The sequence below is a fragment of the Hemicordylus capensis genome, chromosome 1 (genome assembly GCF_027244095.1).
Source record: "Hemicordylus capensis ecotype Gifberg chromosome 1, rHemCap1.1.pri, whole genome shotgun sequence".
Lineage (NCBI taxonomy): Eukaryota > Metazoa > Chordata > Lepidosauria > Squamata > Cordylidae > Hemicordylus > Hemicordylus capensis.
This window is the reverse complement of record NC_069657.1, coordinates 396385022-396406299: the sequence shown is the minus strand read 5'-3', so window position 1 is coordinate 396406299 and position 21278 is coordinate 396385022. Positions and strand designations below refer to the sequence as shown.

Genomic DNA, 21278 nt, shown 5'->3' with positions numbered 1-21278 from the left:
TTGCTGCTCTCTCTGGGGTCCCCTAAAATAAATGACTGCTTTCCAGAGTCTCCACCAGCCTTAATCTCGTCTTTAGTTCACAGATATGCTCATTCTAGATTAGGATAGTAAAGATCTCTTCAAGAGACTATTTCTGGGGTCACCTGTAGAGACACTGTGTTTGAGTAGGCTTGTCAACTGAGCAGAAAAACATCTTTTCTCATCTGCTTGTGTATGTGTGTTTACAGCAGCCCAATCTGCAGAAATCAGGAGATGAAGCTTTTCATAGCATAGAGAAACCATATTTATCCAAACAGATGACTTTGAATTTAAGACAACCTCCCTTTAAAAACACAGGTAAAATACAGGTTATACTCAGTGGTGTAGTTGCACATTCAGAAGTGCAGGCACTCGCCATTTCCACCCCGCACCCCCACACTTAAGACAGATGCAATAATTTGCAGGGTTCTGTTACAAGAAGTAAAGGATAGTTTTCTAACTCTACAGAGCTTGAACCTCATGTGGTTATTCACTCAGAAAAGCAGTCTGGATTGTCAACCACCAAGGGTACAGGATACTCCTTGTAAAAGCAGACAGGAAGAATGGAAATAAAATCAATTGTAGTCCAATATTCAATTATACATTCGGTTATGTGACAAAAATGTTGGAATAGCAAGTGCAGTATATTATTTCAATTTGGAGAGCAAAGGGCTGTGCATTCCTGCTGAGACCCTGGAGTTAAAAAAGCACTGGGAATGCGTCCCTGCACAACACTACCGGTTATACCTGTATTTACCCAAAAGGGAGGACTCTGAATTTAAGACGAACCCTGATTTGTAACATCAAAGAACTTGGAAAACAACCTAGTCTTGGATTCAGGTAAATGGGGTAAATATCACTTTCAAATATATGCAGATCAGGATACCATTAAAGGCACAGAAGCAAGAGGAAGTTAAAAAGTGGCAACCCTTTGCTTGCAAAAAAACTCCATTGCCAGGATCACTGGATCTAAGGAAGCTTTCTTTTTTGATCCCATCATCAACCATACAAAAATCTGTTAGACAGTAAAGCAATGTGTCTTTCCCAACCCACTGTTTGGATACAAACATAGTGTGAGTCCATTATGTGCCTGGGGGAATGTTCTCCCGGATTCCCTCCATTATGTCAAACAAAGACTGTGCACAGCACACACAAAGAGAATGGTCCCAAGGTAGTGGTCATGCACCCCACTGCTGCAGCTGGACCAGGGGATCTTCAAGCCCCTTAACTGGTCTGCCTCAGCCTGGTGTTCTCTAAGGTACCTGCTCCTATTAGGGTTGAATAGGGGCAGTGCGGGCCTGAAGACTGAGGGTCTGTTTTACCGAGCAGAACCTATCCCTCCTGCATCTCTCTTCCTGCCCTCTCAAGAGAAGGCAGTCTCTATGGGCTGGTGCGACACAAGAGCGCCCACTAGTAGCAATCAGACCCAGTGCAAAGACGGCTCAGCCCCTGCGTATAGCCACACACCCCGGTTCCTGGCTGAAGGAAACAAGCAGGCATGTCAGTCTTTCTTTCCAAAGAACTTCCTGAAGACGGATTTGTTCTTCTGGCGAGGCGAGGCTCCTTGGCTTCTCTCACCTAAGGTCTCTTGGGCAGGGCCTGGGGTAGCCATAAAGGAGTGGCAGCGAGGCCTGGGAGTGACAGGTGCCTGCTCTCCAATGTAGAGTGTGACTGAGTAGCTGTTGCCAACCCCCAGGGGTTCTTTGGACACAGACAATGGTGTAATCTTCTGGTATGTAGCTGAAATGGAAGGAAAAGACACATTTGGCAGGAGTTAGATAGCAACAGCAAAACATCAGTATGAATAAATGGCAGGATTTTCCTCTCTCAAGGTACAAATTTCAAAGATGGGAGTTGTAGTCTGGGGACAAAAGTTCAAGAACTTCAGCTATATACAGGTGTTTGGGATTTTTATTTATTTCCAGAGTAGCACTTCCATCCCATCTCCAGAGAAGGGTAGTAGAAAAGGATTCAGACAGACTTGAATAGAGATTATTAGGCCCATGCCCCAGAACTTGTTTCCAGGACCAGACTCAGCACTGGAACATGTGAAGGAATAAGAGCAGCATCATGCTGCCTCTGAGAATGCTCAGAGTGCCTTTCCCTCATCAGTGCATAACTGCTAGGATGAAGATGAAAGTACTTCCTAGACACAAGGCACTGCTTCCAAGAACAGCAGTTTTCAGAAATTATGTATTGAATTCATATCTTTCTGGGCTGCTGGATCCCATCCAGCGTTCTCTGAAGAATAGAATTCCTCTTCACTGCCCTCACAAACCAGATATCACAAAGGTGCTTTCTCAAGTATGCTTCTGAAACTTGCCTCTCTAGACCCCTGTTCAGGTGTTCAGTAGAATGCTGCTGAACACACTTATAGGGCTGGAAATGGGTGAGAAGCCCCGCCTCGAGCTCGTCACTCATCCTCCTGGCCCTGATCTTATTGCAGCATTCATCTGAAGAGATGAATGCTGTGAGTGCAATTGGGTCGGTTTCAGTGATCAGGAGAATGGGGTGCCCCAGAGGAATGCTGCAGTAAGCACGAAGAGCAGGGTCAGGAGGGTGACCCTGTCAGAGGCAGGACTTCTAACTCGTTTCCAGCCCTGTAAGTGTGTTGAGCGGCATTCAACATAAGTGTTCTAATGCCACTTAGCAACACTTATTGCATATCTTAACAGTGATATGGCTGGGCATAGAACAACTCTTAAGGGACAACTGAATACATCCATGCAAGCCTTAAGGAGGAAGGCGGCTCCTTTCAGGGACATGTGAATCTGAGCCCAAAAGTGTGCTTCTGACACCTAGTGGTGAAATTGTGACTCTTGGAAGAAGCTTTACTTCTCTGTTTGGAAAAAGGCTCTGCTTAGCAGTGAAAACAGAAGAATGCTATCATACTGGTGATACAGAAAGATAGACTACATTTACTCACACACATTTAAGCTGCACTCGGACAAAAGGCCATACATTTTACAGCAGAAAAGGGTCAAAAGGAATGGAAGAAATGCTACCTGTTCCATGCGCAGGTTCAGCAAGACAGGCAGAGCTGAGGGGTCTCAATGCGTGGACGAGACGTTGGCGCCGGGAGGAAGGGTTTAGATTTGTTAGGCACTGGGATACATTTTGGGGCAAGCAAAGCCTGTACAAAAGGGACAGGCTGCACTTGAACCAAGATGGAACCAGACTGCTGGCGCTTAAAATCAAAAAGGTTGCAGAGCAGCTTTTAAAATGATGCCTGGGGAATAGCCGACAGGAGCGAGACAGTATGTGGTTCAGCAAATGCCATCCCTTAAGGTGTGAAGGTGCAAAGGATTCAGATAAAACAGAAGGGAACAGAATAGAACCACAAAAAGAGCAGAAAGAAGGCTGTGCTAGCTGGTCAAAGAGATCAAGGAGCCAAAAGAAAGATCACATACACCAGGTAAGAGATTCAGTGTATAGGTGCTTATAGGTCAATGCCTGAAGCCTCCGAGCCAAGATGGGTGAGCTGGAGTGCTCGGTGGCTAATTCAGAAATAGATATAGTGGGCATAACAGAAACATGGTGGGACAAAGGAGAACCAGTGGGACACTGTTATCCCTGGATATAAACTCTATTGAAAGGACAGGGAGGGGCACTTTGGAGGTGGAGTAGCACTGTATGTTAAAGAAGGGGTAGAATCTAACAAGCCACAAAACCTAGGAGGACCAGAGTCCTCCACAGAAACCCTGTGTGTGACAATACAAGGCCCAATACAAGACAAAACAAGCAGCGAGGTGGCCAAATTTGCAGATGACACCAAACTATTTAGGGTAGTGAAATCCAAAACAGATTGTGAGGAGCTCCAAAAGGATCTCTCCAAACTGGGTGAGTGGGCAACAAAATGGCAAATGGGGTTCAGTGTTGGCAAGTGTCAAGTGATGCACATTGGGACGAAAACCCCCAACTTCAAGTATATGCTGATGGGATCTGAGCTGTTTGTGACTGACCAGGAGAGGGACCTTGGGGTCGTGGTGGACATCTCGTTGAAAGTGTCGACTCAATGTGTGGCAGCTGTGAAAGGCCAATTCCATGCTAGGAATCATTAGGAAGGGGATTGAAAATAAAAATGCTAATATTATAATGCCCTTATACAAAACTATGATGTGGCCACACCTGGAGTACTGCTTACAATTCTGGTCACCACATCTAAAGAAAGACATTGTAGAACTGGAAAAGGTGCAGAAGAGGGCAGCCAGGATGATCATGGGTCTAAGCGCACTGTCCTTATGAGGTAAGGCTACAACACCTGGGGCTATTTAGTTTAGAAAAAAGACGACTGCGGGGAGACATAATAGAGGTCTATAAAATCATGCATGGTTTGGAGAAAGTGGATAGAGAGAAATTCTTCTCCCTCTCACATAACACTAGAAACAGGGGTCATCCCATGAAATTGATTGCTGCGAAATTTAGAACCAGCAAATGGAAGTATTGTTTTCACACAACACATAATCAGCTTGTGGAATTCTCTGCCAAGAGATGTGGTGACAGCCAACAACCTGTATGGCTTTAAGAGGGGTTTGGGTAACTTCATGGAGGAGAGGTCTATCAACAGCTACTAGTCGGAGGGCTATAGGCCACCTCCAGCCTCAAAGGCAGGATGCCTCTGAGTACCAGTTGCAGGGGAGTAACAGCAGGAGAGAGGGCATGCCCTCAGCTCCTGCATATAGACTTCCAGCAGCATCTGGTGGGCCACTGTGTGAAACAGGATGCTGGACTAGATGGGCCTTGGGCCTGATCCAGCAGAGCTGTTCTTATGTTCAGAAAGCTCAGATGCTTCTTGGTACAAAGAGTCCAAAAGCCAGGGGCAGACTACTGGCCTCCTGCCTCCCTCTCCAATTAGTAACACATTTGCCCTCAAAGTTTTACAATGTGTACCTGAAGTAAAGGAATATGACCTCCTCTTGCTTGTCACTAGCCCACAATCGTCTTCCTGAGAAAAATAAGGATCTTGTGACTTTGAAGATTCTGTAGGTGTGCACTGCCTCAGACCGTGCTCTGTTGTATAAACTGCAGCAGGTCTATGGCCATTTTCTAATAGGAGAGAATGAGAAAAGATAAACAAACATATTAAGTTGCCTTCTACCAAGTAAAACCATTGGTTCATCCAGCCCAATACTGTGTGTTCTGACTACTACTACGAATATTTATATACCACTCTTCAACAAAATCCTCAAAGCGGTTTGCATAGAAAAATAAATACATAAATAAGATGGTCCCCTGATCCAAAAGGGCTCACAATCTAAAAAGAAAGATAAGGTAGACACCAGCAACAGCCTTTGGAGGGATGCTGTGCTGGGGTTGGATAGGGCCAGTTGCTCTCCCCCTGCAAAATATAAGAGAATCACCACTTTAAAAAGGCCTCTTTGCTCAGTTAGCAGGTGACTGGCAGTGACTCTCCAGAATTTCAGGTCCTTCCCATCACCCGATACCCACTCCTTTTTAAATGGAAATGCCAGATACTCAACCTGAGACCTTCTGAATGCAAACAAAATTTATCTGTTTATAGGAAGATTTGTAGACTGCCTTTCATAAATTTATGGCAAGATGCCTTACAAGCAGTGTTGCTCTAAGGCGTGCGCATGCTCATAAGTTTTTTGATGTCTGCTCAGTTAATTTTAACTGATGCAACCTGATTTCAACTCAGGTTGAATCAAGAAGGCCCCATTCTGAATGCATGTGCACGCACACTGCCTTGATACTGCCACCAAGAACAAAACAAATTCTGCACACAGAATGGAAAGAGTTCAAAAACGGCCAGATTAAGAGGTTACAATGGGGAAAGAACCTGGAATGAGCACCAGCCTCCAGCTCATTGGTTCCCGACACACCCCCTGCAACACCACCATCAGAGGGGAAAGCACTCACAGTGCAAAAGCACTTTACTAAAGGAGACCAAGGCTGAGATGCTGAGAGCGGTGCTTCTTGAAAGATTTAGATTCTCCACACTCACCTGCCTTTGAGTCTGCTGAATCCAGTGTATCATATGGCAAATGCAGCCTGACACTTGACCTGGGCAGGAGCATGGCCTCTTGGCTCCTGGCTGTAAGGGGGTGATGAAGGCCCAGGAAGTGGGGAACCCCATGCCCAGAATTCATACTGGAAAGAATGGAAGCAGCATAAGCAGAGAGCTGGGTTATGTTTCCACTTCCATAAGGTTGTGTTGCCCAATAAGGTAGACTTATTCCGAGATCCTTTGGCCCACAAAGGTAATATAAGCCACCTTATTCAGAGTCCTGACATAAAGTATCTGAGCAGGAAATTTGAACTGCTAGCAATTTCTGTATATCTGAGAAAATTAACAATTGCAGGTTAATGGGATATGGATATGACAAAGGAGTAAGAGCTGTTGTCACCATTAAAGCAAGAGAGTTGGGCAGGGTGGAAGCACAGTAAACATTTCACAGAGGATAACTAATGTCCTTAGCAGCTGTTGAGCTAGGTGCAAGTCTAAATTTTAAGCTCTTTTTAAAAAAAGAGATAAATACACATTCACATTTCAAAATTTGAAGACAGGACTTGTCTTCTTTCCTTCCGAATTTAGACAAAGAGTTCCACAACCTAGTTTTTAATCATCTATGCTGAGACTGGACCAAATGGTATGGAATGACTGCTGTGAAGGCCTACTTGCCAGTGAAACAAGAATTCTCAACAGGCCAGGTATTATGGGAACCTCAGTGGACAACACATTTAGCCCCACCTCCAGAAAATCAATGGGAGGATTTAATTTCAATCAGCAGCCAAGCTTTGTTTGCAGTACTTACCTAACAAAAGAGGTTGTCCCTTGAGCAGTTTGGGAAGCTGACTGGAAATAATCCACTTCAGGTAACCCTTTGGGCATAGAAAAGTATATGTAGGAGAGCAGACATTGAGAGTGGACTTTTAAAAGTTATTTGCCTAACACTTTTTTTTAATCACAAAGTGCTTTTTCATGACTTAACTTGGCCATCTCTCAACAAACCTGACATAGACCTGTTTCACATGTCTCACAGCACAAATTTGGGTTTGCCACCATGTGTACACTTAGCAGGGAGCTACAGCATTTCTGATGAGTGTACACAAGTAACACACGCATTTTCAAACACACATTTGTCACATTCACATTTTACAGTTTGGGGAATGCTGTTTGTTTTAGGTGTACATCTAAGACATGTAATATGTGAAGCAGCCTGTAGATAGGTCATGATGACTGCACTTTTGCACATGAGGATCTGAAGCCAGGAGACAGACTACAAGAATTTGTGCAAAACATTATCTAGAATCAGAGCCTCAGCCTCTCATGCACAAGCCAAGGTTCCACAAGACCTCTGTATATTACAAAGGCTAATGTCCCTTTTGATTCTAGAGACATATTGTGGGAGACGATAAATGTTACCATCAGGTCACACGATCAGGGGTGGCTCTACCATCAGGTGAACTGAGGCAATCACCTCAGGTGCACCGTTGAGGGCCTCTTTTAGGGGTGTCAGAATTCACCAATGTTGCCCCCACACCCTGTCTCTGCCCTGGTTACTGGTTCTGGACAGAAGCTAGCACTGACAGTGCCTCAACCTGCCTTCCAGGCCCAGGTGCCACTCTCTCCTCTTTGTAGAGTGTGCACAGCATTCCAGGCAGCATGAAGAGCAGCAGCTTCTGTCTCGACCTCAGCAGCCTGATTGCACATGCTTCTTTTCCCACCTCTTTCAGAGTACATGCAATCAAGCTGTTGGAGTTGGACCGAAGTGGCAAGGGAGGCCTGTCCCCACCAGTCCTAGCTCCAGCAACTTGATTGTGCACACTCTGAAAGGGTGATGCAAAGGGAGCTATTTGGTGCCAGCTCCACCCTGGCACAGCAAGGGAGAAGAAGCGGGGCTGGTGTCGGGCCGGGTGTGGGTGTCACCAGCACACAAGCCAGCACTGCACATGACTTGCATGTTTCTGAGCAATGGCCATCTCCCCCCACCCAACCCATGGATCTACCAATGCTCCCCATTGCTTCTTCCTTCACTACATTTCAGTCCTACCAGAGTTCTGCTGCAGTTTCATAATCCACTCCTTCATGAGTGGCTCAGCTGGAGCTCTAAGAAGGTACTTCGAGCCATCCTTCAACCTGGAAGCATGAAAGGAAAACTGCAAGTATTATGATGGCTTACAGAACAGATACAAGGACCATTACCAGCTTCAAACTCTTTGTTATTTGGCTAGAAGACAGAGTCCTTCAAGAATCTATCATCACCATTTATGTTGTTCATAGGATGGTATTCTACTAAATTTTCTTCATCATAATTCCCAGCAACAGTCACTCCGGTAACAGAATCAGCTGAAGTCCATAGTAGTAGAAGTACTAACAAGAAGTACTAACAAGAAGTAGTAGAAGTACTAACTAGTAGTAGTAGAAGTACTAACAACTACCACCAAGTACGTATTCGTGTTTTAGAGTATTCAGAGCAGCACATGTATGTAATTTTGCATATCAAAGGAAAACTGGGGTTACTTACTGCAGTGTGAAACAGTTGGTCTTTTTGGTATACTCAGTTTCCAGGGTGCAGACGGCTCCAGATAGATTCAGCGGCAAAGCCACCATAGAACTCTGCTATGCAAAAAAGAAGGGCAATGATAACATCTCTGAACTTTGAAATGAATTATTTCTAAACTACTTGTTAGTACAAGGTAGTATTTTCATGGGAGCAAGAGTTCCTCTACCTTGCATTGCCCTCCCCTCTGGTCTGCAACAAGGAAGCAATGCCTAAAGTAAAGCTGTTATCAAATAAGTTTGAGAGGAGTGCTGGTCTTGTGGTAGCAAGCATGACTTGTCCCCTTAGGGTCTAAGCAGGGGTCTGCCCTGGTTGCATATGAATGGGAGACTGCATGTGAGCACTGTAAGATAATCCCCTTAGAGGATGATGCCACTCTGGGAAGAGCATCTAGGTTCCAAGTTCCTTCCCTGGCAGCATCTCCAAGATAGGGCTGAGAGATTCCTGCCTGCAACCTTGGAGAAGCCGCTGCCAGTCTGTGAGGACAATATTGAGCTAGATAAACCAATGGTCTGACTCAGTATAAGGCAGCTTCCTATATTCCTATAAGTTAACTAGGTACAATTTTTCCATTAAAGAAAAGGCAGGTCAGCAAATTTACAGCTACTGAGATCTGGAGATGGAGGCACTGAATGTGAAAGTGCAGAAAACTAACAATGCAGTCAGAAGAACAAAGTTGCTACTTGAGGCTGTTACTCTGCATTTCTTTGTTTAATAAAATACGACCTGCGAGGCTAGGCTTTCTAACTGGTGGCATTCACACTTTTCTTTTTGAGTTTTTCTCTTGCTGATGTTCTGTGGAAGTTTGTTAAGATTTGCAGATCATTGCTAGACTTGGTTTTTACATTACTGTGGATTTTTTTAAAAATGATGTTACTGTTTAACTTGTTTTGAGTTCTATCTTGACAGAGAATGAGATTTTATGTTTTTCAAAAATAAAATCAATACACCACATGTACATATCCACTGATTCTGCGTGTGCAGAATCCAAGAAACAAACCAAGAAAAGCTACTACCTGACATTCAGTGCAGGCTAATGCGAGTGGTTCTGAACTACCTGCGCCACTGTGAGCATCTAAAAAAACAAACTGAATTATTTCCAATGGACATAGTGCACAACTGTGACCATTTTAAACAGAAGTACACAAGCCCTGTTCCACAACACTGAGGGTGTTGTTTTAGACACCCGCAGTGATGCAGGCAGTTCAGAACTGCCCATGCTAACCTGCACTGAATGCCAGCCGCTGAATGAAAGAGTGAATTATAATGGACATAGGAGAGAAGCATATTGTGAGAGCAGCATTAAGTGTCTGTAGAAGTCCTTCTTTACTCTATTTCTGTTTCTTATTTTCACCCTTCTGTGGGTGTCTCCCTGCCCACAATTACCTTGAGAGTGTCTTTCTTGTCCTGGTAGAAACACAAAGTTTGCCTCATCAGCACAGTATGGAATGTGTTCCAGGAACGACAATTTGCCTAGAACAGAAGTAAAAGGCAAAATCTGAAGCAGATTAAGTGTAGAGTTGGTTCATACTTGTCTATTCATGAGGCTCCAGAAGATGAGATGGTCCCTTCCCTTGGAAGTCAAAACAGGCAACCATTGCCTCAAAGGTCTTCCAACTCTTCAGAGCAGGAGTGCCCTCTTTTAAATCATCATAATTTTAAAAGCTGCAGTCGGAATGCATTATGTGAGAATGGAAGTAAGTCATGGTACCATTGACACAGCACAGGGGTGTAGCGAGGCTGAAGGTGACTGGACCACCCACAACCCGCCACTCACAGGCCTGTGTGCCGGGTGGGAGTCGTTTCACTTGCTTGGCCATTCTGAATCAATTTTGTTTATGGCTTATGCCAATTAGTAATTTAGCAGAAATGCTTAGCAAATAGACAAAATAACAGCCAGGCTACGCACGGCAAGCAAAGAAACTGCTGACTTGGGGTTTCAAAATAGATTTGGAAAAAGTCTCTAAAGATTTAAACAATGCTTGAGCAAACCTAACAGCAGCTGCACTTTGCAAAACCATGTCTGAAGCATTCTAATCATGCAGGGTAAATATGGTCTGTTACTGTAACTTCCTTGTTTGATATACACGTGTCAGTATCTAGCTAACTGACTGAACATGTTTAAGCAACTTGAATCAAATTATGTAACTTCCTCTTTTGACCAGATAAGACAGTGTGATGTACCTTGCATGTGGTCTTTGGGTCTGATCAGGTTTGTGATCTGTGTGAGCCCTCTGACCTTTCAGCTGAAACTGTCTTTTATCAACAAACCAATTACTTGGATTTCCAAACCACAGCGTGAAGACCACGGTTTCTTCCACAGTGCCTTTGCTGGGTTGCATCCTCTTCCCTCTACCATTGCTCTCATGAGAGTGGGGAAAAACCTGGTCGGTGGGGCTAATAATCCATCCAGGCAGGGTAAGGAGGGAGGGAAAGGGTAATAAAAGCAGAAAAAGGCTAGAGAAACACATTGTCTGAACTTCTGATCAAAACTCAAAATCCATACAGATAGAAAAAGTCTAGCGTGACCTACCAACTGAACTTACAGGTTTAGTACACTTTTACTTCCTACTCTGCACTGAGAGTGAGATGCCCACATTGAGCATCCAGAGCAGAGATGGGAGCAGCGAGTAGGCAGCCCCTGGGCACCAACAGCCTGTGAATAGCAGCACCACCTGCTCATATTGTAGCTACTTGCCTGACACTACATCAGAGTCCATGGTAGAAGAAAATCCATGGAGTTTGGTTGTCTGAAAAACTCTGAGCCATCCGCACCACACACTAATGGCACAACTGCATACAGCAGGCCTGCTCAACTTAGGCCCCCCAGCTGTTTTTGGACTACAACTCCCATAATTCTCAGCCACAGCCAATAGCCAGGAATTATGGGAATTGTAGACCAACATCTGCAGGAGGGCCGAAGTTGAGCAGGCCTGGCATACAGCAATATGCATTTCTAGGTGCTGATAACATGTTATAGGAACAACACTGAAGAAGCTACTTTTTGGGGGCATGTTATTGGCACTCATTCTCACTGTAACGAATTAAAGCCTTTGTCCCAGGACAGCTCACGTGGGGTGGGGGACAATGCTGAATCATCCCTGGCGAGATGCCTGGCTGGGCTTCTCATAAAGATAATCTATATTTCCAGTTGAATTAAAATGCTGCCGCCACCACCCCTCTTATCAACAGAGCTTGAACCTCCCTGGACTTGGGGTGGAATTCCAGGGAAAACTCTCTTTATTTTGCTATTGGATAAGTACAAAAACCTTCCACGTGTAGGCCTACATGTGATGAGAAAAACTGATAGCCGCTGAGCGCTTGAGGATGCGTTTGTACCAGATAAATCCCCTTTTCACCCTCCCTTTTCACCCTCCCTTTTAAAGACCAACTCTGAGAGGCTTGTAAAAAGAACAGAACACAAACACAACAGTTTTATTCAATTACTATAGACTGTTTCCGTCTGAGGTTTTTAGGTTTTAAATACACTCAAAAATACTTAGTAGGTTACAAAAATAAGTTGTCTTAGGCTTCAGTTTCAAGTTGCATTTAGGCACGCTTAAAAGTTTACAGAGTCTCTTGGCCTAGGTGGGTTGAGCGTAGGCTAGTGTATCTTATTTTAATTATGTTGCAGGTAAAAAATAATAGATCAGGAATATGCAAAGCACACACACAAAGAAATATAAATTTCTAATGCAAAAACTGACTAACAAACTGTTCCCAATGCTGAATCTCCTTTTCCTTGAAAACTCACCCAACGCCTGATGAGAATTAAGCTTCCTGCAATCCTGTCTTTCAAGGATCTCCAGTTATTCCATGTGAGAAATCTCCACTCCGGCTTTGACCATGAGGGAGCAAAAATTCCATACCCCTCACTAAGACTTTCCACATGCACTTCTCCAGCACAGACCACCCTTCTTGTTCAGAATTCTCAGCAACTGCTCTCTAAATCCCACCCACCTGGTGTACTGATTGGCTGCCCTGGAGTTCACCAGCCTGTCAGTCGAGACAAGGTTTCACTCTGTTAACTCTTTAGAAGGAGGGGAGGCTGATCACTACACTCACATATTGGAATGTGGGGATGTACACATGAGTAGAAGTAAAAGTCAGCATCACCTTTCCCCTTCAGACATAAACACCAGGCAACCCTTACAATACCTTTTTGCCCCCTGCCTGCAACAGATGCTTCCGTTCCAGACTTCCTTCCATCATCTGAAGTTCTAGTTTACTGCGAAGAACCTGGAAAGAGAGGAAAAATAATGAACAAAGCATCCCCACTAAAAGCACAAAAAGTACCTCCAGCAATAGAATCCCAATAATGAAGGTGCATTCACACAATTTCCCCAAAACTGAGCGAGGGGACAAAAACTTTCCTCTAACTTCTAGTCAGCAACTTGCTTTAAGCAGCCTCCTTTTGTATAATCCTTGGCCAGTTCAATAATATCTACATTTGTTCATGTGTGGCTAATGAGCTTACTTGATGTTTGAACAAACAATTCAAACAGCTTTCTCTGTTACAGTTGTTCTTAACCTTTCTGCACTTATAAACTTCCCAGACCTTAAATATTACCCAGAGATTCCCACTCCATTTACAATTTTATAAATAGTAATTTTATATCTGGAATATCCTTAGGAAAATGGGCATCCCAGAACATCTCACAGTTCTCATGAGAAACTTATACACAGGACAGGAAGCCACAGCCCAGACGGAATATGGTGAAACAGACTGGTTCCAGATTGGCAAAGGAGTAAGACAAGGCTGTATACTTTCTCCTTCTTTATTCAACTTATATGCTGAACATATACTGAGAGAAGCTGGATTGGAAGAAGATAAGCGTGGTTTTAAAATTGGAGAAAGAAACATCAATAACTTGCACTACGCTGATGACACCACTCTGATAGCTGAGAATGCAGATGATCTGCAAGCTCTAGTAATGAAAGTCAAGAAGCAGAGTGAAAAAACTGGACTATGACTAAATGTCAAGAAGACTAAACTAATGACAACGGGTACAGCAACCAGCCTCAGAATTGATAATGAAGATACTGAGGTGGTGGATAGCTTCTGCCTTTTAGGATTAACCATCAACAGTAAAGTATCAAGCAGTCAAGAAATACGCCGCAGACTAGCACTTGGTAAGGTTGCAATGAAGGCCTTGGAAAGGATATTTAGATGCTGTGACGTGTCTATACCTACAAAGATTAGAATAGTCAGACAATGGTTTTTTTCGTGACACTCTATGGATGTGAAAGCTGGACTCTGAAGAAGCAATATAGAAAAAGTATTGACACTTTTGAACTTTGGTGCTGGAGATGACTTTTGAGGATATCATGGACAGTCAGGAAAACAAACTAATGGATCATAGAACAAATCAATCCAGAATTTTCACTCGAGGAACAAATGACCAGGCTCAAACTATCATACTTTGGACACATTATGTGAAAACCCAGCTCTCTTGAGAAGTCCATAATGCTGGGAAAAGTTGACGGAAAGAGACGAAGAGGATGACCAGCAGCAAGGTGGATCGACTCGATTACGTCAGCAATGAATACATCACTGAGAAACCTTAAAGGCCAAGTTGAAGACAGATCATCCTGGAGAGAATCTATGTGATCACTAAGAGCTGACTCCGACTTGACGGCACTTAATCAATCAAATTTATATCTACATTTCAAGAAAAATAAATGATGTACTCTATTTGATTATATATGATGCTTTGGGGGAGCTACTCTCTAATTATATATGGAATTTTCCAAAGAATGCCTGGACCTACCCCATTTATTCCCAAGGGGTCCATGGACCCCAGGCTAAGAACCCCTGCTCTATTATACTTGCTACTGGTAGCTAACTAATAATGTATTCTGTGCTTTGAGTAGCCAGGACGGAGCTGATTTGTGATGCAGCAAGCTTCAGGGTTGACTTCCACTACTTGATGACTATGGAAAAGACACACATGATAGTTAAATGCCTTCCTGGCAATAATCAAAGTTTATGAAGAATGTTCTTTTTCTAGTCAACTCAGGAGCAGTGCTGATGGCCTTTAAAGGGAGGTCTTCCCACAAGCAGGAAAATGAGACAAACTGCATCTATGGACCACTTTGTACACCATGGCTGACATCCTAACAAAGTGCATGCATTAGGGAGGGTCTGCAGGAACATGCTGAGAGCCCTCATGCAACTTCCCCGGTCTGCCTGTGTTCGTGCCCATGTGCAAGAGAGCTAAGACTTTTGAGCACTGCCCACACCCCAGAAGCACTTTGTAAGAGCAGAAACACGTTGCTGACCCTCAGAGACATGTTCCTGCTCTTACAGAGCACTTCAGAGTGCAGGTAGTGCTTGCAAGTATTCACACTCTTGTGCAATAGTGTAAATGCAAGAGAAGTGGAGGAGTTGCACAAGGGCTCCCGGTGCATCTGAAGATCTTCTTAATCTGGGAATGTGTGGAAAAGAACAGTAAACATTGAATTTTCAGGCAGGAGAACATTGCTAGAATGTATGGTCTCTCCCCTCACCACCCCTACCATTGACAGCCAATGTTCTGACCTTGCTGACACCTCTGCCCTCCTCTTGGAGCTTCTGTTGGTCCATTGGGAAAGTGCCCTGCATTGACCCCAGGGGTGTAGCATCTCTTCCCTCAGAAATCTCTTGACATGGACTGTTCTTCCATCCAAGCACATTGCGGGTCCCTCTTTCCACATCAGAGCCCTGAAGCAGTTGGGCAGAGCTGGGAAGCTTGAACTTGGCCACCAGCACATTATCTGCTGCTGTCAGGATGAGTTTTCCACCAGGGATGTCAGGACTCTGCTTCTTATCCACTTTTCTCCCTGGGCCACCATGGGCAACTGTGCTTGTTTTATGCTTCTCCACATTACTCCATATGGCCTGCAGCTCCTCTTCCTCTTCTTCAAACAGCTCATGAGCAGGGTGACAAACCCCTGCCATGTCTGGCAACACTGGTCCTTCAGTCGCATGATCTCCTGGAACCAGGCCTAGCCCTGAAGATGCTGGGATGCCTTCCTGGTGGCCTAGTTTACACTCCAACACAGCGAGCTTGGTGGGGGATTGGAATCCAAACTGGACTAGTGAAGGAGGGACTCTTACAAAGCTTTCCTCAGAACGTTCCAGCCCACTCTGGGCACTTCCCTTCTTTGGTGTCTCGTTCACAGCAGGGTGCTTGATTTTGAGGGTGGCAGAAGCTGCATCAGTGCTGCTGGTGGATTTAGCAGGAGAGGACTTGAGCTTCACCCTAGATGCTTCTCTGACTTTAACTTTGTGGCCATCTGGCTCTCTCTCTTCCACCACCACATTGGTGCTGCTCATTGTACCCAAAGTGGCAGCTAGTTTATCCCATTCCAGGCCTATCTGCTCATGCAGCAGGCTGATACGGGATAGCCGGTTCTGCCTGAAGTCCAGGAGGTCATCACTGGAGTTGCCCTGGCTCTTGGGACTCCACTTGTCTTCCCCACAAGGAGTGACACTATAAGCTTTCTGCCTGTTGTAGCTTGGGTTGGCGCTCACCTCTTCAAACCATGTGCCTCCCTCACTCTTAGGAAACTTACAGTGATCATCCCTAAGCCTGATGGTTCTTGGGCATATTGCTAGGTCACCTCCAAATGCTCTCCCTGGCAACCTGGTTCCATTCTCCTCTGCCTTTGCTCCAGCTGTGCTCCCCTCAGCCACTCCACAGGACTGGCTTGCTTGCTTCCTTTCTGCTGCTCCCTCCTTTGCTACCCTGATACTATCATGGATATTCCTAAGGAAAGTTGGGTCTTTGGGGAGTTCCAGACTCAGGACAGAACCCAGAGAAAGACGCTGGCATGTCCTCTCGGTGGGTGACTGGAGACTGCTGTGATTTCTACTCTGTCCAGGTGCTTCTCCAACTGAGTCACATTCAGCATCGATGGCCTGTGCCAATGGGTTCTTCACATAGTCTATTGGTTCTTTGCACGGTGGGCACACTGCCTTCAAGGTTGATGCCCTCCTGCTGCACTTAGGGGGCCAGGTGCTACTAGTGGTGTTTCTCTCTCCTGGCACAGACTGCTGATCACTGGGCTCTGTTCCCATGATACCTTGCAAGGCGAGCAGCTGAGCATCCTCTGCTTTCACTTTTCTCCTCAGGCTCTGCAAGAAGCAGCTAGAGCTGATCTTGGGCAAGGTATGGAAGACAGTGGTGCCCCTTCCTAGACTGAGAAGTGGGGAAGGGTTATCTCTGGTGGGCATTTGAGTAGCAAATTGTGGCATGGTTGAGCTTCTATGGGCTGTGCCTCTCTCTCCATCCTTCTCCTTCACATGTAAATAGGTGCTCACCTGTGAAGAGAGGGCAAGCATGAGGAGGACCACTCAAAGTCACTGGAGCCCAAACCTGCCTATCCTGGGTGGTACAGCAACAAACCTTGTTCACACAACTACAGTTTTAGACATGCACTGGTACATGCTCCTTTCTTTTATTCACACATCTCAGAAAACTCCATTCATGCTACCCAACAGGCAGTGCAGTGGACAACCCTGGACAGATTCCAGAATATCAGGATTGCTCCAATTAGCTCCAGCAAGAATAGCTGTCATATGGTTTATCATGATTACTCAACTACAGCAGGCTCTGCAGGAAGGGATTCATCCCCAACGTCCGGGGGCACAGCAACTACTAAGTGCATCCCACACCACTACAACATGGCAACAGAGCCTAAAAAGATACTACAAATCTCAGCATGCAGTGTTACAGCTGAAGTTGTCCAGCACTGTAGGTGGAGGTGCAGTGATCACTACCAAACAAATCAGCAGGTACAGGTTGTACCACAGTACAAGTCAGCTTTGCGCCAACTCAAATGTGCAAAAATAGTCCTGGACTGTACCACTTCACATAGCAAGCGGGAAAATTTCATGTCTAAATGCTCCCTCAAGTAAAATAAGTAGAACAAAAACCACCCTACCTGTACACAAAAACTAGCACACCAGGAAGTTGTCTAAAACCCTTCTCCTTAATGTACCAGATGCTATTTTGCACATTTGAAATGAGCTCTTGGGATAAAAAGGATCTGCTTTCTGCAACAGCTGCAGGAGATACCTACAGGCTTAACGTGGTAATTGCTATCTCCCCAGGGCTGAGATCACATTCCCTTCCATGACTGGCAATTTGCTTTCTAGATGAATTCACTTTATGGCCTTGAAGCTCTCCTCTCCGATTCACAAACAGTTCAGATGCAGAAGCCTCAGACCCAGAAGTCTCTCTAGAGATTTGTATCAGAGCGGCGGCCACTAGGATGCCTCCTCCTCCAAGAAATAACAGCTGCAGTTCACAGAATCCTGAGCTTGCTCCCCTCCACCCATTTGCTTCAATTCCATACCCTTTTTGGATAGTAAGAGAATAAGTGATTGTCAATATGAGAGTGGTTATGAAGACTTCTTTGTAGCCAGCCAGTATCCTCCTCTCTGTTCCTAATCTAGCTCATCCCTAAGCCATCACAAGACAGTACATTCTTACTAATAGGATAATTTAAAAAAAAAAAAGTGCTGGAAAGAAAGGAGGCCTTGTAGGCCATTTCCTCAAATCAGATCAAAGAGAGTGCTTCCCAGGTTCATGTTCTGCTTTTTGTCTGGGAAATCCAGGAGCACCTCTACAATTGGGTCAGTGTTTTCTCTAATTTTTTTCTTCTGTGTGTGGAATGAGTTTTGTTCTGGGCAGCAGTATCAAGGCAGTGTGTGTGCACATGCATTTAGAATGAGACCTTCCTGATTTAAACTTGAGTGGGATATAAAATAACTGAGCAGACATCAAAAAACAAGTGAGCACATGCACATGTGCACTCCTTAGAGGGAACACTGAATGGGATCCAAATTACGGTGTGTTGAGAGGGAGGAGACTGCATAATGCGGCAGCCAGGCTGGTCTCTGGGTCATCTAGGAGAGACCATATTACTCTCGTATTGAAGGAGTTACACTGGCTGCTGATATGTTTCCGGGCAAAATACAAGGTGTTGGTCATAACCTATAAAGCCCTAAACAGCTTGGGCCCTGGGTACTTAAGAGAACATCTTCTTCGTCATGAACCCCACCGCCCATTGAGATCATCAAGAGAGGTCCGTCTGCATTTGCCACCGGCTCATCTGGTGGCTACTCAGGGACAGGCCTTCTCCATTGCTGCCCTGAGGCTTTGGAATGTGCTCCCTAGTGAAATAAGAGCCTCCCCATCTCTGACAACTTTTAAAAAGTCTTTAAAGACGCACCTGTTCACCCAGGCTTTTAACCAATGTTGTTTTGATTGTTTTAATGTTGTTTTTAGAATATTGTTTAAAAAATTTAAATTGTGTTTTAAATTTCTTGCTTTTAAATTTTTGTTTTTGTTTTTAATTAATGTTTTACTTTTTAAATCTTGTTGTGAACCGCCCAGAGACGTAAGTTTTGGGTGGTATAAAAATATGCTGAATGAATGAATAAAATGTCCCAGTGGCAATGCAATAAAACCTATGTTTCTCAGTTTCAGTAGGTGGCACTGGCCTTGTGCCTCTAATAGTTGTGAAGAGGAGGAAATTTCTGCGGATACAGCTTTTCCCAGCATGGAAACACTATAACAGAACTATGTAACTATGTGGGCTGAAATTCTCCCTTTTTGTCAATGATTAAGGTGCAGCATTTTTGCTGGATGGCACTTCCGTAGCTCAGTCTGGAGGTGGGGGGTGGGGGAATCCAAAGCCCTAAGGAAGCAGTTTCCTAAGTTCAAATGGCAATGCTGCATCAAAGTTGCTTATGAGAGGTAAGGAAAGCACCACCTGCCTGACCTTCAGGGCAAAGCCACCTCCCGAGCTGGCGGATTTAGGGGCTGCATTGGCATAGGTTAGTTGAGGGCTCCTTGCATCATACAGCCCTTCTGTCTGGCATGCACCCCAGCCCACCCTTCCCCCAGCAATTTTACCTCTTCCACATGCTGGTGGGGTGGCTTTTTCTTTCTCTTTAAACTACCCAATGTATTTCCTAAAAAACCCCGGCAATGTTTCCAAAAGGTTTTACAGGCTGAGGATTTAGTTTCAGAGAGCTGGGCATGAGGAGAGAAAGACAAAAAGAAAAGTGAAGGCACAGCAAGGACGACCTACAAACAGCCAGGAGAAAAAGAATGGGTGTGATGAAGATCAGTACCTGACACAGACGAAGAGGACATGCTAGAAGTACACACTGAAGCTGCTTGCAAGGGTGACAGGGCTGCTGACTGTGAGCCTCCAGACAAGGACTTCATTAAAAAAAAAAAATCCCACACAGTGCCTAGTGCACAATATGGCACTTTGTGAACCATAGGCTCATTCATGCAATTAGAAATAGGGCAGGACAAATGCTCTACCCTGGTTCAGGAGCTGTTCACACTCCCATCTTGTGATCGTGTGCAACGAAAAAAGCAAGGGAGGAAGCGATTACCCAGGAGAAAGGAGATCTGTTGGATAGTGTAAAATATTGAGTATGAGAGCTGGGTAGGAAGGCGCCCTCCTCGCTCCAAGACAATCACTGCCTCCCACTCCAACCTTGCCTTTTCCCTTGCACACAATCACAAAACAGAAGCATCCGTGGCTCCCAAACTAGGACAGCGAGTTTCTCCTACCCTATTCCTAATCACATGAAGCGGTGAAGAGGATGGTCTCCTTGATCCAGCATTCAGCTGCTTAGTTAGAAACTTCCAAGTTCTTCAGTGGAAAGTCCTAGGTGGCTAAGCTGGTTCTCCCCAACTGACACACCAGCTCTTTTGTGCCTCGCCACATTGGAATTCCTTGCATCACTCATCAAAAAACATTGCCTTCTGCTGCTCTAGAGGCAGTCTTATACACAGTACTACTCTCTACCAACGTCATGCTTAGATCATAATAACCAGGAGGACCTCACCTTGTGCAGGGTTTCCTCTCCCATTGGTGATGATGCTCCAGTCTGGCAAGCAGTAGACTTTTTCTCCCCCTTCTTGCCAATACTCAAAATTAGGTTCACTGTTCCACCCACGCTGCCAGGACCTGGCTGTGGCACAAGCAGCACTGGGGTCTCTGAAGGTTCTAGGACCAAAGTCTCTTTGGGGCGGTCCATCTCAGAGGGCATGCCATTTTCTGCTTCTTCCAAGCTCTGTCTGTGCACTGGAGACACATCTGGGATAGACAGCACTGTCGTGGAAACAGATTCACCTTTTTGCCCATGATGATGTATTACTGAACCATTCTGGAAGGAACGTGGGGTGAGTGGAAGCTCTTCAGAGAGCGTGGGGCTCAGGACCGTATCTACTTCAGGCACTACTTCAGTCTGGGAAACAAGAAAATGCAGTACAACAGAAGAATAAAGCTGTAACAACAACTTGCTTCAAACCTTCCTTCATCTGAGTGAATTTTGGGTTCTGATCCTGCTTTACTTCACATTTTTGGCAAGAATTTATTTTATTATTGATTACATTTATAAACCACCTCATCCAGAGGCTCTGGGCGGTGTACAACTATAAAAACAAATATCATTTAAAACACATAAGCCAGAATAAGCCACGACTACTGGATTCAAATATAACAGGGTGGGGAGCGTGCTTTCCTGAGGCTCAAGAATATTCCACAAAACCAGGATACAAGCAGAATTATATTATGAAGGGCTGTTCTCACAATCAAAGCAATGTGTGTTTACCAGCAAATCCCAGATTGCTGAATCATGCACACTCACGAAGACTGTATTGTGTAGGATGCAAAAAACTTCCCAATTCCAGATTCACTCTGTGACTGACCAGGATTGAC

The 21278-nt window shown here is 44.8% G+C and overlaps 1 protein-coding gene across 6 annotated transcripts in view; it reads right to left on the bottom strand.

Moving 5' to 3' along the window:
- Nucleotides 1-259: 259 nt before the first annotated feature.
- Nucleotides 260-21278, bottom strand: part of LOC128348748 (spectrin beta chain, non-erythrocytic 2-like) — an 82374-nt gene continuing 61355 nt past the window's right edge. For 3 of the 6 annotated variants that reach the window (XM_053304370.1, XM_053304385.1, XM_053304382.1), the window contains 11 exons: nt 20404-20805; nt 19451-19570; nt 15085-16848; nt 12702-12782; nt 9930-10016; nt 8508-8602; nt 8034-8119; nt 6795-6861; nt 5984-6129; nt 4909-5064; nt 260-1758 (listed from right to left, as the gene is read on the bottom strand). In XM_053304370.1, coding sequence (XP_053160345.1) covers nt 1520-1758; nt 4909-5064; nt 5984-6129; nt 6795-6861; nt 8034-8119; nt 8508-8602; nt 9930-10016; nt 12702-12782; nt 15085-16848; nt 19451-19570; nt 20404-20805 — 3243 coding nt within the window. In that variant the 3' untranslated portion in view covers nt 260-1519. The remainder of the gene's footprint in view (nt 1759-4908; nt 5065-5983; nt 6130-6794; nt 6862-8033; nt 8120-8507; nt 8603-9929; nt 10017-12701; nt 12783-15084; nt 16849-19450; nt 19571-20403; nt 20806-21278) is intronic. The other 3 variants (XM_053304378.1, XM_053304396.1, XM_053304400.1) reach the window with 3 other exon arrangements.